Source organism: Marmota monax, unplaced genomic scaffold (genome assembly GCF_021218885.2).
Source record: "Marmota monax isolate L192 unplaced genomic scaffold, Marmota_monax_Labrador192_F-V1.1 WCK01_AAM20220418_F8-fsc00057, whole genome shotgun sequence".
In the NCBI taxonomy this organism is placed as follows: domain Eukaryota; kingdom Metazoa; phylum Chordata; class Mammalia; order Rodentia; family Sciuridae; genus Marmota; species Marmota monax.
In genome coordinates this window covers 11,796,705-11,815,137 of record NW_026693933.1, presented here as the reverse complement: position 1 = coordinate 11,815,137, position 18,433 = coordinate 11,796,705, and the positions used below count along the sequence as shown (strand labels likewise).

General features: G+C 38.2%; 1 protein-coding gene across 7 annotated transcripts in view; it reads right to left on the bottom strand.

The window, feature by feature from the left end:
* Snx10 (sorting nexin 10) overlaps positions 1-18,433 on the bottom strand; it is a 78,567-nt gene that overhangs the window by 20,137 nt on the left and 39,997 nt on the right. For all 7 annotated transcript variants that reach the window (XM_046463573.2, XM_046463570.2, XM_058585362.1 and 4 more), the window contains 3 exons: positions 9,099-9,185; positions 5,721-5,821; positions 5,260-5,358 (listed from right to left, as the gene is read on the bottom strand). In XM_046463573.2, the coding sequence (XP_046319529.1) occupies positions 5,260-5,358; positions 5,721-5,821; positions 9,099-9,185 (287 nt within the window). The remainder of the gene's footprint in view (positions 1-5,259; positions 5,359-5,720; positions 5,822-9,098; positions 9,186-18,433) is intronic.

Here is an 18,433-nt window from a genome sequence, read left to right as displayed (position 1 = left end):
CAAACAAAAGTGATCAGAGTCCAGGTTGATCAGGACCTCAAGGCTACTGTCCTTTTTTCTTGAGCTATAATTCAATTTCCAATTTTACTGTACATTAGACTCATTATTTCCCAGTGTTTTCTGCATAATACTGCCACCTAGAGGACACACAGTTAAAAAGAGAAGGGGCTGGCGGCCCAGCTCACATACATGGAAGAAGATGAGGTTGGGGAGGAACATTCCCACAGGCCAGAGTTTCAAAACCAGTGTGTCTTCAAGGCATGGTTTTTGTTTGGGGGACCTCTTTTCTCTGTGGCTAAAGGTATGCCACCATACTGCATGAGCATGAATCTTAAACAAGCAAATCTATTTTAAATATGTTTACACTTTTTATTTTACAGTCGGATATTTCATTGCAAAATTTAAAATGAAAAATTTGCAAAGTGTTTCCCCCATTTAGTTCAGTGAGCATGATTGGTTCCTTTAGAGTAACAGTCAGTTTACCATCTATCAAAGAGGGTTGTGACTGCCACAATCATAATACTACGTCCTATTTTTTCCTTAGTCATATTTGTGCCACTTTTCCACAAACAAATCTAATAGCAGAAAATCAACTTCAAACTCAATATAAAGAATACTTTGTAAAACAGTCAATAAAATGTCATTGTTAGAAGGCCCCATAAAAATAAATATATATGATTTTGAAGCCTTTATAAAAGGAACAAAAAAACAGCCTCTAGAGTTTTAAAGGAATTTCTGAAAATATATTTATAATGAAAGTCAAAATTTATTCCTTTCTCCATAACAACTTTAAAACAAAGCAAAATCTGCTTTTTCCTTGAATTGGACACAGTTGAAAATCTGGTTGTCCTCAACATGATTTTATTAGGTGTGTTACATAGTGGTTCAGTTGGGAACAATATACAGCTACACAAAATCATTTAATCCTAACTAAAGATGTCCTGAGTCTACTGAACCCAATATAATGATATCTATACACATCTGTACAGTGTGTGGAACGTTAGCAGTTTGATGTAGAAAAAAATTAATTCAGCCTCTTTACCTCTTACCAGGAGAAAAAAATTTCTAAATTTTAGAAACCCTATAAATCTTCACTGAAGATATTCATGATCTGTGCTGTGGTGCCCTCTATTGAACACAGAGACTTATAAAATGTATATGTGTGTGTGTGTGTGTGTGTTTACAACTAACTGTAATGTTTCAGTGGTAGTCTTTTATTTAAAAAAAAGAAAACTAGCACATGTGAGGCACTGGGTTCGATCCTCAGGACCACACAAAAATAAATAAATAAAACAAAAGTTTTGTGTCCATCTACAACACACACACACACACACACATATATATATATATATATTTTTTTAACTTTAAGAAATACCAAACCACAATAATCGTAGGATGAATGTAGTTATATTAATAGGAGCATTCAGTAAAGAGGGAAAGCCAGCTCCCACCCATGATATCTAATAAATGTAAAAAATTAGTCTGGGGCTGGGGATGTGGCTCATGCGGAACGCACTCGCCTGGCATGCGCGGGACGCTGGGTTCGATCCTCAGCACCACATAAAAATAAAGATGTTATGTCCACCAAAAACTGAAAAATAAATATTAAAAAATTCTCTCTCTCTCTCTCTTAAAAAAAAATTAGTCTGAATTCCACTGTTCATAGTTGGAGACTTACCAACAGAGTATAATAATTTTAGTCCATATCTTTCTTTTTCCTGAAACTATCACAAGTGACTTTCAATTTATAATTAGGGGAAAGAATATAAAAGGAAGATTATAGTCCAAGATTGAGGAAAAACAAATACATTTGAAAAATTCCACAATCATACTGGCCAATTTTAGCTAGCAGTTGAGAGTTCTGCTAATTATAAACTTGCCAGTTCCTAGAATTAATAAAGTACCTCCACTTTTCCTATAATTTCCTTATCTGAAAAACTGAGATAAAACCCAATTCCTAAGACTGTTGTAAGTACTGAGATAAAACACGTAAAATGCCAAACACATAGCAAGTGTTCAATAAATGATATATTCTTATTTGTCACCTAATCAAGCAACAGTTTTCTAATTCCTCTATGAAGACAGCCTGAATTTGTACTTTGCTGTTAAATATGCATCATTTCACAAATGACCATAAAATGAAAAAAGTACATTTTATATAACACACATACACATAAAGAGACATTTTGGTTTCACTGAGTTTGAACACATATAGTGCTTCTGGTTCATAACTTCAAAACTTACATAAAACCTCATTTTTAAAATACATGCTAATCCAGACATTATTACCCTTTATATGTGAGTGATTACACTACTAGAATAACTCTTAACCACGTACAGCCAGAGGAATGAAAAGTTGTGCTCCATTTGGGTACTGTATGTCAAAATGCATTCTACTGTAAAATAAATAAATACATTTTAAAAATAAAAATATGTGCTAAAAGTCTACAACACAAGCTTATGTCACATTTTAATGTTGTGATTCCCAAAGGTCCTCTACAAATAAGACAGGAGGTATTTATGGATAAACTTAATGGGTAAACAACAACACCTTAAAGGATGCCTGGCTGGGTCAGGTTCGGTGCTGAATTACACAGCACATGCAGTTTCCCTAATGGGCTTGGGTAGATGAAGAGAAGGAGCTCTGGGGACAAAGACACAGAAGATGGCTATTTGTGCACAAACCAAAGAACAGGAGAGTTGTGCGTGGAAATCTGGGGGTCACAGAAAGGAGAGGCCACAGTTTAGGTCAACTGAGTGGTATCTGACTCCTTGCCTCCTGCAAGTTCAAAGCATGGAGAAGCATCAGCTTTCTAATATGAAACTAATTACTCTGGAAACAAACATTCACCTACTATTGCAAAACAAATAACATACAAGTGAGCTGCATGTCTGTTGCATGATTTCACTTCTAGATGATCCAGATCCAATATTAATGCATTAAGCCACAGCCCTGATATGTCCATAGTGCTTCCCCATTAGAATGGAAGCTTCGAGGACAGAAGAATTTGGGTCCATTCTGTGCAGGTCTCTATCCCTGGCACACAGCCTGGCCCAACGCAGTTTCTTAACAAATATCTGTTGAATGAAAGATTACCATAGGGTTTCCAGAGTCCTTTCTGGGCCATCATCTGAACAGACAACCACCGTGAGGTTGGCAATGCATAGAATGTATTACCCTGTACCACAGAAAACCGAAGGAATTAAGGGACTCGAAAGAACTAAGTGAGGGGCTGGAGCTGGAGCTCAGCGGTAGAGTGCTCGCCTCATACATGAGGCACTGCGTTCGATTCCCAGCACCGCATATAAACAAACAAAATAAATAAAGATCAATCAACAACTAAAAAAAATATTTAAAAAAAAAGAACTAAGTGACTTTCAAGATTCTGTAATTAAGAAAAAAATCAAGAGCCAAGATTTATGAGAGACCTAGAACCCAGGTCCTCGAGCTCCTAAACCAGTATACTTTCCATATGACGTCTGCAAATAACCAAACAATACTGTGCACAAAAATGACCTGCACAAGCACAATTCCATGGTGACCAAAGGATACTCACTGGGGTCGTTAATTTGGGTAAAGCAATGGTAGATGAAAAGGTTGTGTTCAAAACAATTAAATGACTTCTAGTCAAAAACACATGCCCTATGCTTAACTAATGACAAATACAGGGACAGGTGCTGTCCTTTAATCTCAAATAAGACTATACTACAGAAGATAAGCCACTCCTCGGTGCTGGCCAGGATTTGGGGATTCAGACACCCCCTCCCAATTCTCCCTGGTGATGGCCAGGCCACAGCTTCCCTGGGGCAGCATCTGGAGTGAAGGCTACTCTGCAAACTTGGGCTGTAGGGACCTTATCTTAAGGCCATCAGCCACCTGGGCCCCATGGAAACAATTAAAATCAGAGCTGTCCCCAAAGGGGAAAGGCAGAAAAAACTTGACCAGCTCTTTGTTCTGTCACGCTTGTAACACCCAAAAGAATACCACAGTAATGTTTTCAAAGGCCTCGGCTCTTTCCGTTCTCCTGGTCTCTTCTCTTCATATTTATTCCTCTGACTTCTCTTCCTTTCCCTGCCCTCCTTAAATTCATAAGCTTGAATCTCTCTGCGTGTCTCTATGACCCCTTCAGAGGAAAGGCACTATGTCAATCTAATAGAAATAAATATTAATATTCATGTGCATACTTAATACCCAGAGCCTTTATGAGTGAGCCATATGGGGAGAAGGCAGTATATTATTTCAGGCTAGCTCCAGGGACCTATTTAGTGAACTCAAAAGGAGATGATTTCAGATCCTGAAGCCACTAGAAAAAAAAAGCATGAGTGTTCAGGAGACCAAACCTGCCACTAACTAGTAGTCACATGGTCTACCCCATTTCCTTGTCTATAAAAAAGGGACTTAGAAAATAAGCTCAATGCTACTTCATGTCTAAATGCATTAAAACAATAATTATCAATACTTAGACATTATATGCCAGACATATCATATACCAGATACTACTTAACGTGGGTGCTTAACGTGCATTAACCCAACCAATCCCCTCAATGACCTGAAGGGTAGGTTACCCCATTTTACAGATGGGAAAACACAATTGCAAAACCAGGATTTGAACACAGGCAGCCTGGCCTGTTTGCAAACCAGAGTGGCACAAGCCTCCTGTTGGACGGCCATTCTGTCATTTCAATGAGCGAGACAATGGAAATCCTAGTAGTGTGAATTCAAGTGGCTCTATGGAAGTACGGCTCTCACAGAGAACTCTATAGAGTTAACCCACTGGGATTATTCAAACACCACCAATACTCCTTTACAAACATTCCCTCTAAAGGAAAAAAAATCAAGCCACTCCCTTATAAGAGCCCTGAAGGGTGTAAGCAGACCACTGTAAAAATGATTTTGGCCTGCCAATCTTAAATGCTGTAAGGAAGACAGTTTTGAAAAAGTGCCTTTTTAAGGCACATTTGTTTCTTGGCAAATTTTACTTCTGTCAGCTGAACTCCCAAGTAATTGGTATTTGCTTTACATCTCAAGGGCCCAAATATTTATCCTCTGATTCAATTATTCATTGTTCCTTTTCACAAGACTCAGTCCCATGTGTATCATGTGAGCCACAAGATGGCGCTCTAATACAGGCAATGAATGTGTGCGCCTGGCTGGAAAGCAGAGAGGGGATTTCAGAAACAGAACCGTCCTCCCAGACAGGACCAACTGACCCCTACTGAGCAATTTGCTGTCTGACCATAGAATTTCCATATACTTACTTTCTGAGGAAATCTTCCAAACCCTGGCGACGCTGATCAACGTGTTGGCGATTGTTCATGTTGAAAAACAGGTTTTTAGATGGAAGTTCTGGCAATTGTCTTATGAGAAAGAAAAAAAAAATTTTTTAATGACCAAATCAAGGTGACTTAGTTACAGAAATCCCTTAAAAAGAAGGAAAATTATGCATAATAATAATTAGCACACAGCTATTATATATGCAGAAATCAATTAACTTTTTTAAAAAATATTTAAATATTTTTTGGGTCTTTCATGGTCAGTATTTGTGAAAACATGGCAAATTTCAAATTCAGATGCAGTAGCCTCAAAACTAACTAAAGTCATATAGGCAATCAAGAAGCTAATAAATCATTTGTATTTTATATACTTAATGCATATCAATCTTTAAATAATGACTGTCATAATAATAAAGTCTCCTCAATATGTTCTTTAAATTACTTACACCAGCAATGCATTATTTTGGAGTCTCTGCCTCAGCCACACGAATTCTCTATATCTTCTGCGTACACAGGATGTTTTCATTGTAAAACACATGCTATTAGTCTGTATAGAAAAATAGAAAAATAGGATCTTCATCTGAGGAAAAAATGCTTTCCTTAAAACTCATAATAAAGATTCAAATATTCATTCTAGATAGGATGTAAACCACCAAAAATATATTTACATTTATGCCAATACTCTGAAATCTTGCATGTAACTCACCAAAATCTCAGCCCTGAGGTCAGCCAAGATGGCTTTCGTGAGAAATGTGGTCCCAGGCTGTGCATGGCCCAACCACACCCTGAGCCCTGAAGGAGTCTCCTGCTCATCTAACTATGAGCATTGACATCAAGGATGAATTACAAAAAAAAACAAATTCTAAAATGCCAATGACCATTAAGAACTCCTTGACATGGCTGTTCCTAGGGATCACACAAGTCACCAGGTATCGTGAAATCACTGCTCCACTGGAGAACAGCATTTCTCTTCTCTATTGGACACGAGGGGGAATGCAACCCAAGTCAAGAGGGAGGTGCAGGGATCGTGGGGATGGGCATGAGCATACAGGCAGAATAGGCAGATCCAAATTCCAGGCTTGGTTCTGCTAAAGGGCAAGTCACTTGGACTTCAGTTTCTTGAGTGGTGAAACAGGGACGGACTAGTACATACTTATTTTACAGGGTGGTTGTAAAGACTGACAAGAAGCACTTGACAAATGTTGTCTACCAATATTATTATTAGTTACTAACAGTTGATTTCCTTGTAGCTATCCTGAGACAGACTTGGAAAAGGCCACTTATTGAGTCCCCATTCTAAGCTAAGCCCTAACTAATGTTTCTCCTTGGGGTAAACACAAGATGGGTAAATACTATTCTTTGGGAAAAACAAGAAACTGACAAATATTTTTGTCTACTGGTTTCAAAAAAAAAATACTCCTATTCTCTATTTACTCTCTATATTTGTATGAAACTCTATTTCATAATCTTTACAATTCCAAATGAGAAACTTATTTTTCCAATAAGATCTGTATTACTTCAAAAATTATTACTCTGCCAATTAATAAGATCAGCAGCTGTTTTCCTTGGGAGATCTAAGTGATTATGTGCAACTGTTCCCATGAAATGTCTGACATAGTACCTGATATGTCTGAACTTTATAAAGTTCAGAAAACCTCAGGTCGCAGAGAAGTTAAGAGATTCACCTTCACAGGAGCCACTGGTCTAAACACCATCTTTGCTGACATGGCAGCAAACATGCTAGAAGGAGTCGAGGGCACAACAATGTTCTGTGGTTGGATTTCCTAGCACACCAAGGTCTCACTTCGAGGTGCTCCTCAGGGACTAAGCAAGCAGGCTGTGTTACACCAGAATTAGAGCCCTAATGAGGTTTGGGCAGATCCCCTCCCAGTATCTTCCCCCCAGAGAATACCAGGCCACTGCCGTGCCTCCTGACATCCCCATCACAGGCTGGGTCAACTTAAATTCCCTTTAATTTCCCTCCTCACAGTCACTAGATGTTAGTAAACAAAGATCCACCTCATACCTATATCAGAATAAGGTCTATCTATGAGCCCCTTCATTCACAGGACAAGTTCAGGAGAATATGAAAAAAAATAAAAATAAAAAAATATATATATATGTGATGTACTACCCAGCTCTATCACCTACTAGTTTAAAATTCCAAGTAAATGTCAAAATTTCAGAGTCCCCTGATATTACTTCCCTTGAGGTTAATTTAAGCAAGTTAATCACCAACTTCTCTAAGCAAAGCTCCATCAGTACAGCATCTAACAGAAGCCATCTAGAACTCTCCAGCCCCATCATCCACTTTGAATTGTACAGTGGGCAGGCACCTCTTCAGCATCAGACCATACTGAGATCACTAACTGATGAAGTTCCTTGGAATCTGTTTGCTAAGTTTTGTTCATTGTCAATTTATTAGCATTTCAGAGATGTGCCAGAATACCACCAAATAATTTGTGGAGCCCCATAATTTGGGGCTCCAGATACAGGTTTCTGAATTCGAGGCATGGTATTCATTAGCTTTCACCATCTTCTGAGAATAATTAAATTTCATGCCTCCCATAAGATGGGTGATAAGGACTCAATTTTTTTAGAGGCAGTTAAGGGCAACTAAAGAATATCATTGTATTTCAAATGCTTATTCTTATATGCTCATAATTTTCCACACAGAACACACCTCTGGTGTGAGCTTATGAATAAAACCAGAAGAAAATAAAAATATATAGCATACTCTCACAAACATTTGCAATGCAACCACTAAATACAGGCAGTTCTCAATTTTAATTTGGTATATTTCCTAAATTGGAGAATTTTGAAAAGAAAAAGAAAATTTATGACTCATGTTGGGGTGTCTCATATACCAACTTAGCTGTTCACAATGATAAGATTAAATGATGGCTAAATTTTATTTCACTTGTGCTACGTTGTCACAGATAAATTCTGAGCCAGTTCCTATTCTCCTAAGAGAAGTCTGGACTAAATAAATTGGGAAAAGAGACTATCTTCAAGATCCAGGGCCAATAAACCACAGCCCATGGACCCAGTCTGGCCTGCCACTGTCTTTGCAAATAGTTTTACAAAACACAATTGATTGGTTCACTCATGTACGGTCTAAGGCTGCTTCTAACCTCCAACAGCAGAAACGGTGGCTGAAGAGAACAGAGGCAAAGGTATTCAGAGCCTGGCCCTTCATGGGAAAATTTTGCTGAGCCTTGTTCAAGATGATCACAGAAGGCCACACACCACAAAAACCATTCAACAGATTACAATACATGGTTATTTCCAGATAAGGTATATCATTTCTAATTGCCTACTCCTGATGTTAATTACTCAGAATCTAGATTAAGGCAAAATAATTGCATATATTCATTTCCTACTTTCTGATTCTGTGTATAAAATATTACCCTTCCTTCTCCCAGGAACTCTGTATCCTCTCAAAACTTCAGGTTTATCATCCAATATATTCTCCAGAAACACATTATAACAGATCATAAAGAAACATCATTAATGAGGTATAAATACTCTTAAGCCATGAATTTTAGATGTATTCACATCTTTATAAATGAAGGCAGTAAACATTAAAATATTAATATTTTTAAAAGGTACAAAAAGGATGTCACTAAGCAATTTTCCAGCTGTAGAAATCATCTTATTACTTCATTTAAGACATAAGCATTTGTTGTAACCATTCAAATTTAGCTCTTTGAATTAGGAAAGCTTTTATAAGTTTTAATTTTAATTATCTCAGAGCAACCCATAAAACAGATGCTGCCTTAAAATTTCTGATTTATTACATTGACCACAGATTGCCTACTTACATGGATACATATCTCATAGTCAATATATGAATGCCAAAAGTCCTCCTTCTGAATCCTAGGATCTCGGACCCAGACGCTGACAAATTCCTGTAAGGGCATCACAAAGAAATGTGTTTCAGAATGGCAAGTAAAGACTGGAAAGATCTGAGAAAAATGACTGTATGAGAACAACATTAGCCAACGTACGTGTCATACTTTAAAAAAAAAAAAAAAAAAAAGAAGAAGTAAAGTTCATGAATCAGGCACCACAAGCAAGTTCAGAAAACACTTAGCCACAAGTGGAATTTTTAAAATAATGCAAAACTGACCGGGCCTGCTTACAGGTAATGTTATAGGTAACTGAAAACAAACAGAAAGATATGCTCTAAAACTTATTTTTAACTTGTAATCATAAAAAAAAAAAAAAGTTTATAGTTTTCACAAATTTTAAATGCAGTCATTTCTTACTTTCATTATCTCTAAATTAAAACTACTGTCCATGTCTGACAGATTTCTTTCTGGAACACAAATAAGGAAAGGCAGCCAAGGTCAGGTGCAAAGTAAGCAATGAGTTGAAACTGACTATGTGTGAGCAGCCCAGCCTCGAGAATCTGCAGTGGTGACTTACTGGAAAGATGAACACCCTCTCTTACACAAGACTTTCCTATTTTTAAAATATATTTCCAACATATTAAAGCAATTCATTCTCATATATTTGTGTTCCAAGTAAAAGAGATGTTTAAAAAAAAAAGCATCGCTATGGTTAATTTTTGTGCCCCTTTTTAAAGATAAGAACAGGCAATAGGAGACGGCATTGAAACCAATACTTTTTAAAAAGTGCTCTTTACTAAGTTTAAAATATGAAAACATATGCAGCAAAAGAGTATTGTTTGGCATCATAAATGTTCATATATAACTCATTCACTCAGCAATCACAAATTTGCTAATGGAATTTTAAATATTCTAACTTTTTGTTAAGATTGGGGCTGTCAGCTGACACACAGGCCTCTGTCTGGTTTTAGCATGTCCAAGAGGCAGACTGAGAGGCTGAGCCCAGGTTCTTTCCTCTTAGTGTACACTTTGCACCAGTCACCTGTTGCTGTGGGTGTGTATTTAAACTCATTTTCCTGTAGTACTTTTTTATGCAGATAATAAAATGGGAGCTTTCAGTCCAGAGTATATTTTAAAAGCAGCAAAGTAGTCCATATTCCCCGAAAATACTTTCCACCACCTATCAAGTATCACCTTCTAAGGCATTATATACTTGATTCTTGCATTTGAGACTTGTGTCCTACTGCTTGCCCTCAGTATATAGGTATTATGAGATAATGTCCCAAAAAGGTATATCTTTTTTTGTTTGGGGTTTTTTTTTTTGGAGGGGGGGGGTACCAGGAATTGAACTCACAGGCATCAACCACTGAGCCACATCCCCAGCCCTATTTTGTATTTTATTTAGAGACAGAGTCTAGCTGAGTGGCTTAGCTCCTGTCTCAGCCTCACAAGCTGCTGGGATTACAGGCATGCGCCACTGTGCCTGGCTCCAAAAAGGTAAATCTTAAAAATCTCTTCACTGTGTATTTTTTAAATCAATTTAGAAGCAGAGAAAAAAAAATAAGGTAAAAGTAGATCAATACTTTAAACATTTTAGCCGTAATTTCTTTTTTTTTTTTTTTTTAGAGAGAGAGAATTTTTTAATATTCATTTTTCAGTTTTCGGTGGACACAACATCTTTATTTTATTTGTATGCAGTGCTGAGGATCGAACCCAGCGCCCCGTGCATACCAGGGGAGCACGTTACCGCTTGAACCACATCCCCAGCCTGGCCATAATTTCTTAAAAGCATATTCCAAATTATAAGAAGAACTATAAAAATAATTTTAAGCAAAGTATCTGTAATGTCCCCTAATTAAATTTATTGTGATTGAGTCAAGGATAGATAGATCCTGCCCAAAAATTTAACAGAAGGAAAACCTAGGGACTCTGCTTCTTTGCTTTTAACCTTAGTCTTGAGTGCGAGCGTGTGTGTGTGTGTGTGTGTGTGTGTTTTAAACTCATTTTCTTGCAGTCCTTTTCACATATACACAGTTCTTAGAAGGAATCAATGAATCAATGAACAGAAAGATCAATAGGTTAGGAAAAGGAGAAGACCATAAGTCCACATCCCCCCTGCTGCCTCCCCACCCTGCACATACTCAGCGCTGAATTCTAGCTTTCACAGATCTTGGGCATTTTTGCCTTCACAGATCCTTTCCTCCACACAGACACAAAATTTAAAAAAAAAAATCACACTTTACAACTACACTAGAATACATACAAATACATTAGTATTACATACTATAGCCTTTTTTGATCTAAAGGTTCATTCTTCTGATTTTAAAAGGAATTTAAACATTTTCATGTTCTCTAAAAATAGTGTGTGGGCCCTGGCACCCTGCCTGATGCAGAACTGAGGGATGGATCCCAGTCACAGGTCACATGGAAGCCACGCTCCCTTGGAGGATGTTGGCAGGGTCATTTTTCCCTTGAAGAGGAAGACATTCTTAGATAAGACAAAAAGGGAAATTAACTATTTCCAACAGCTCAGTGTTTCCCTCAGTAGAAGGAAAATAGGCATCTGTTACTGAAATAGTGGGTCTTCATCCAAATTTAACAAAAAGACAGAAACATATTTGTCAATTTGCCACAAATCTGTATTTAAAAAAAAAAATAGGGGCTGGGGTTGTAGCTCAGTGGTAGAGCACTTGCCTTACACACGTGAGGCACTGGGTTCAATCCTCAGCACCACATAAAAATAAATAAAGATATTGTGTCCATCTACAACTAAATATATATATATATATATATATATATATATATATATATATATTTTTTTTTTTTTAAAAAAGTTTCAAACTAAAACCAATAAAATCCAGTTACTGCAATGCCACATACCCCTGGCTACCCGACATAATTAATTGGTAGCAATGGCAAACAGTTCTCTGAAAAGTAAGGGCTGCCCCCTACTTTTTATTCACTATCACCCCAATGTCAACATATAAACTCTGAACAGCATGTCTCTCTTAATGGAAACAGTACTGAATTTCTTGTCATGAGCTCACTTTTTAAATTATAAAAGTTATTCACTGAGCTTCTGTTTCTACATCTGGAAAAATGGGAATAAATGTTTGTCCAACCCTGTTTGTGAGGTGGATCGAATTGTAAAATATTAGTGAAGGATATTTTTCTTTAAGTACTACAGGAATGAAAAGTGTAATTACATAGAAAGAAAAAGGCTACTAGCATTGAGGTCTTTCCTACAGACACTAGAATTAAGAAATTAAGAAATCAATTGCATATCTTTTTTTGAAGTAAAAATTACTAATTTAAGAACCCATTGTCAGAAGAGGTAATCCCAGTGGCCCAGGAGGCTGAGGCAGGAGGATCATGAGTTCAAAGCCTGCCTTAGCAATTTAGCGAGGCTCTAAGCAACTCAAAGAGTGCCTGTCTCAAAAAAATAAAAAGGGGCTGGGGAATGTGGCTCAGTGGTTAAGCACCCTTGGGTTCAATCTCCAACACCAAAAACCAAGCAAAGAAACCCAATAGCAAATACTCTAGCAGCATGATTTTTCAGAAAAAGACAGTTATATCTAAGAGTTAACTAAAGATTTCACAGTACTTATTCCACCCAGTCACTTCATAATATTTGAAAGAGGAATGGACAACACAGTAACAAATTACAGTAAAGAATTTCTTCCTCTTCTCAGTGTGTTCTCAGACCTTATTATCACTTTAATCTTTATATAAGGAAATGTACATTGAATGAATATTCTAAATCCATACAGGGGAAAAAGGTCTTCTAAGAACACAGTTATGCATTTTAAATGTACACTCAAAATTCATGGTGGCACTAGGATTCCAATTTTTTTTCAGTTCTGAAAGGTTTTTTGTTGTTGTTGTTGTTTTGTTTGTTTTGTTTTTTTTTTAAGAGTGAGAGAGAGAAAAGAGAGGGAGAGAGAATTTTTTAATATTTATTTTTCAGTTTTCGGTGGACACAACATCTTTATTTTATTTTCATGTGGTGCTGAGGATCGAACCCAACGCCCCATGCATGCCAGGAGAGCGCGCTACCTCTTGAACCACATCCACAGCCCCCTGAAAGGTTTTAACTTGGTTTGAATGATAAATATCACTATTCTTTTGTGGATGGTAGACTTTTCTTCCCTTTCTATTCCCTGAAACATTACTATACCCGATGCACGGTCCCAGCCTGCTATTCTTTATACCTGTTGCAATTTTAGAGTGACTTCATCCAAACAAATTCAACCACCCTGCATGAGCTTGTAGCTCTCATAGCACCACCCGTCCGTCCCATAAACACTCAGTGTCATAAACACCATAAACATCATTCTGTTCCTCACCTCAGCGAAGAACATCCTCAACAATCCCAGTCAGACTTCTCTTTTTGACTCACCCCCCCCCCAAATCCACACTGACCAAAGCCTTAAGATTCCCCTCCATGGAACTACCCACAATTCCATTTCCTCTACCTCTGCCTTCGTTCAAGGACCTCTTGCCCAACATTAATTGATCTCTGGGCCCATATCCTATGTACCCTCCACACTAAGACAAGAAAGCTCCAAAACACATCTGATGATGTCATTTCCCTGGGTAAAATCCACCAAAGACTCTCCCATAATCTTCAAGATCTAGTTCAAACACCTTAGCCAGCACAAACACCACCTTTCAGGACTTCCCCACTACTTATCTCAAAGGCTAAGCTTGCTCTCCTTTTTTTTTTTTTTCCCAAATATTTTGTTGTTGTTGATGTACCTTTATTTCTTATTTATGTATATGTGGTGCTGAGGATCAAACCTAGTGCCTCAAACATGCTAGGCAAGTGCTCTGCCACCGAGCCACAACCCCAGCCCCAAGGGCTAAGCTTTCGACATTACACACTTCACACCTCCATGCCTCTGAACAAGCCCTTCTCTCTGGATTGCTCTCTGCTTCCCCACCATCACCCTTTTTTTAACCTTCTCTTCTACTATTTTTGGCTAACTCCTATTCATTTCCCACTGCAACTCAGTCACCACTCCAGGAAACCCTTGTCAGACTCTCCTGGTCTAATTCATTGATTCTCCTCTGAGCCCCTAACGTCATATCTTGGGCTCAGTCCCTACTCACCACACCTTGCTGTCCTATACTCTGATCACCTGTAGGTCTCCTCTATCAGAAGCTATGTTCCTACAGAGCAGCTCATGCTGTCTTGTGAAACTTGAGTATCTAATGTATCCAGTGTCCTCCATTAATATCAGTTAATGAATAAATGAAAACTTGCAGGAACAAATAAATCACCTTCGAGGGGGAAAAAAAGAAATTAAACTTCTGCTGAAATAAAAACCTCACCCACATGGGTTCTTGGACTCCATGTATTAATGATAAGTTATTTCACAGCTGGTTTAAAGTTTATCTTAATTTAACAAACCTCTTCCTCTAAGAGTGTGCCAATTAACAGCAGAAGGCTACCAGAGCAATGCTTAAGATCTATGAGAACAAACTGGTTTCGAACACCCTAAAGAACTCTAGAAATGCCTATTTACATAGAAATAATCGAAAATCATTCTGATATCTTCAATAACTTGGTCCCCTAAGACGTGTACCAGGCAACAATTCATTAGCCTAGTTGGAGTTAAAATATGTACTTTGAATGTAATAAAAGTACATTTATTTTAAAATATTCTATAATTCAGATGGGCCTCTCCTCCCCCACTCTGCAATTAGTAGGAATTAGTGAAGTTTCACTACACTTCCAGCTAAGAACAGCCCAGCCAGGCAGCCGGAGTTCACCTATAATCTCTTAATTAGACGCATCCCTCACGACCTGCCCACCATCCTTCAAGGGAATGTTGACAGCCTGTCAGCCACAGAGGACAGCCCCAGAGTTCCATACCTAACATCATATGGATTTCCTATGGAAATGGCTTCTGCAGCAGCAGTTAGTCAATTTAATAACCTTATTAAACACTTTAATGACTTCTTGGGCCTAATGACTATATTGGGTATGAAAGAAAATGCCAGGAAGAGTAGAATTAAAAATTTAAACTAACTGATCCTTCCTGTTCCCCCTGTGAAAACAGGCTTCTGAAGAAAGTAGGCCCTTCGAAAACCTCATTCCTGTGTCCTTTGGCAGTAACCACTCTGGGTTGGTGGCCCCAACCCAGGTTCAACCTTTATTTCTAATTTGCCTTTTCTCATAGCCCTGATGTGAGATGAAACTAATAATAAAGAAAAGCTGTGTTGTACAGGGTACTGACATGCACCAGGCACTCTGCTTAAACATTTTCCTTTAATCTTTACAATAATCCTAAATGCTCAGCAATATTATCATCTTAATTTAATAGATTAAAAAAAAAAAAAAAAGAGGCTTCTAAAGCTCAAGCACTGGCCCAAAGTCAAATGACCAGTTAAGGCTGAGCTAGGTGTCGAACACAAGTGTGCCTTGTTCAAAGCCCGTATGCACAAACAGATCTAGTTAAGTGGTTCTTTAAGCAAAAGAAAATACGAGGCAATGTCCAACTTTACTATAATTGCATTGTTTGGGGGGGAAGGATTATCTACTGTGCTATTAGATAAAATACCAGTTTAAGCAAAATGCTTTTTGAAACTCTGTCCCTCCCACCAAGGAGACCTCAGTACACTTAGTCATCATGTTTGCCCAGGTTCCTCTTGGCTGTGACATTTTTTCAGATTTTCCTTGTGTTTGATGACCTTGACAATTAAGAGAAGAGCTGACCAGGATGTTTTGAAGATTGTCCCTGAATTAGGATTTGTTTGGCATTTGTCTTAGGATTGAACTGGGGGGTTCTGTATGTCTGAAAGCCCACAGAGATAAAGTACTGTTTTCATCAGGTTGTACAGAGGAGGCATGCCGTCGTCACCATGACTCCATGGCTGACGTGGACCTGGATCACCTGGCTAAGGCAGTGTTTATCCGATTTCTCTAATATAAAGTTTCTTTTTTCATAGCTTAACAAATGTGAAGATGAATTTATATTCACTATTTTTTCTTTTTTTAAGTATTTTTAGTTGCAGATGGACATAATACCTTTTTGTTGTTGTTGTTTATTTAGTTTTTTTATATGATGCTGGGGAGGTCAAAGCCAGTGCCTCATGCAGACTGGGCAAGCACTCTACCACTGAGCCACAATCCCCGCCCTAATTTTTCTTTTTTTTTAAAGATACTTCTAATTTAATCATCACTGGCCAAGTATTTCTTGAAATCTATGTGAATGCTCAGCTGGAAGGGTGAGGTATTAAACTATAAATTCTCTATGCTCGCAGTTTTCTAAAAATGACATATACATATTATCAAAAGAGTAGAGAGAAATAACCCAAACTTTTGTTTTTTTCCTTAATACTGTTCCAAAAATGTTCTGTAATGAACAAAACTTTTAAAAATTTGGAAGAAGGAAAAACAAAAAAAAAAAGAAAGATCTTTCTTTGGGACTGGCTCAGAAAGCAGCGGAGCCCTTGAGTGACAAACCTCATGCTCAGAATGTCTGCAGCATTCTCTGAAACCTGCTGTGTACTCAGAAGGAATAATATTTCTAGCTGCTTTTCTTTTCTTACAGAAGACTGTGAATTCCCTGCTATGGAAACCACACTTTTTTTTTTTTTAATGGGAAAACTTAATAACTGGGTATAACAGCAGGACTGAGAACCGGAAGAAACAGATATAGGAAGAAAGGGGGAGGGAGGGGCAGAGAAGAAAAGATATGGGAAGGAAAGAACAAATTTAGGTTTGAGGGAGTGAGAGACTGGCTTTTTGTTTGGTTGGTTTTGTTTTTAATACTGAGGATTGCACCCAGGGCCTCGTGCATGCTAGGAAGCGCTCTACCACTCAGCTACACTCTCAGCCCTCTGAAAGGATGTTTGTCTTTTTTGTTGTTGTTGCTGATTCCCTTCAAAATCCTCAGTATCACAAGACCTGAGGAGATAATTTTTATTCTTTAATGATATTTATTGGTTTTAGCCCAGTCTGTTTACAATTAGTATCCCAATATCAAAACCATGCTTTGAGGCTGAGGCTGTAGCTCCGTGATGGAGCACCCACCTAGCATGTCTGAGGCCCTGGATTAAGTCTACAGCACCAGGTGGAGGGTGAGGACAGCTTTCTTAGAGCAAGTCCAAAATGTTACTGGAGGTCAGCATAAGCATATCTTGAACACATTAACATTATCCCTAGAGGTCATTCCTCCAAAATGAGATGGCAACACATCTCTCCTGTCTCCCTCATAGCACCCTCTCTCCTGCCTCAGTGGTGGGGTCCCAGCGGTGCATGGAACTCCCCCCTAGGCCCATTCAGTCCTGCTCTACTCAGGGTATTTCCTGCCAAGGAACTGTTGGTGCCAATAACTAGTAACTGCTGTTATTCCCAGTATGGACTCTGTACATTTTGAAGGAGGAAAATAATCCTTATCCTAAAAGGAGAGAGGCAAAAAAAAACAACAAAATCAAAGCAAAAACTAAAGGAGAATGCAGCCATCATGATCTAGAAGAACAAAGATGATCTGCCCCCTGCCATGAACTCAGACACAGAGGATGGGGTTTCAGCCACCCTTCAGGTCTCAGCCCACAGGGAGGAGCAAGCCTAGCTCCTTCGTGAAGGAGCTGCGGCCTACCAGGTTCAAGGCCAGAATGTTGGTCTTCGTGAAACAGACCGTGACCTGCGGGAGGAAGCTGTTCATTCACACATTGCAGAAGACGAGCTTCCACCAGGCCGGGGACCAGGGCCCTTAGTAGTGCAAAGAAATCAAACTGCTCATTCTGGACATTAAAAAATAAAAACAGCAAAAATGCCTGACTCCACAAAAGATGCTGTCTGAAACGTATTTCCTGTCACAGCCACCTGCCTTTCCATTTGGATTCTGGGTTCTGTCTCATTAAACACAAGAGTTGATTCAGTTGAGTCCGTCTAATTATTCTTATTAAAATATGTAACCATAATATTTTAATTGTAAATTAAAGTTGCATGCATGAATGAATCTGAATTCATTTTAATTTTACAATGGCCCAATGCCAAGGCCTTTTTATGGGGAAGATCCATCAGCTCAGATACTGCTGTCCTGGGAATTCAAACCAATGTGCAAATGGAACGTGTTTAACTAACAAGGGAGACTCTCACTCCCTTTTCTCTTCTCCCTAGATTTATTACAGTAATAAAGCTGTTCTAACAAGAAAGACTGCATTTCCCAAATCTTTAAAAAAAAAAACAAAAAAAAACACCAAACTTCTAGGTTGGCACTACCAGTTATGTAGAACCATCTGAATGTCAGACTATCTGAATCTTGAACAATGATGGCAAATAGGTCTTAATT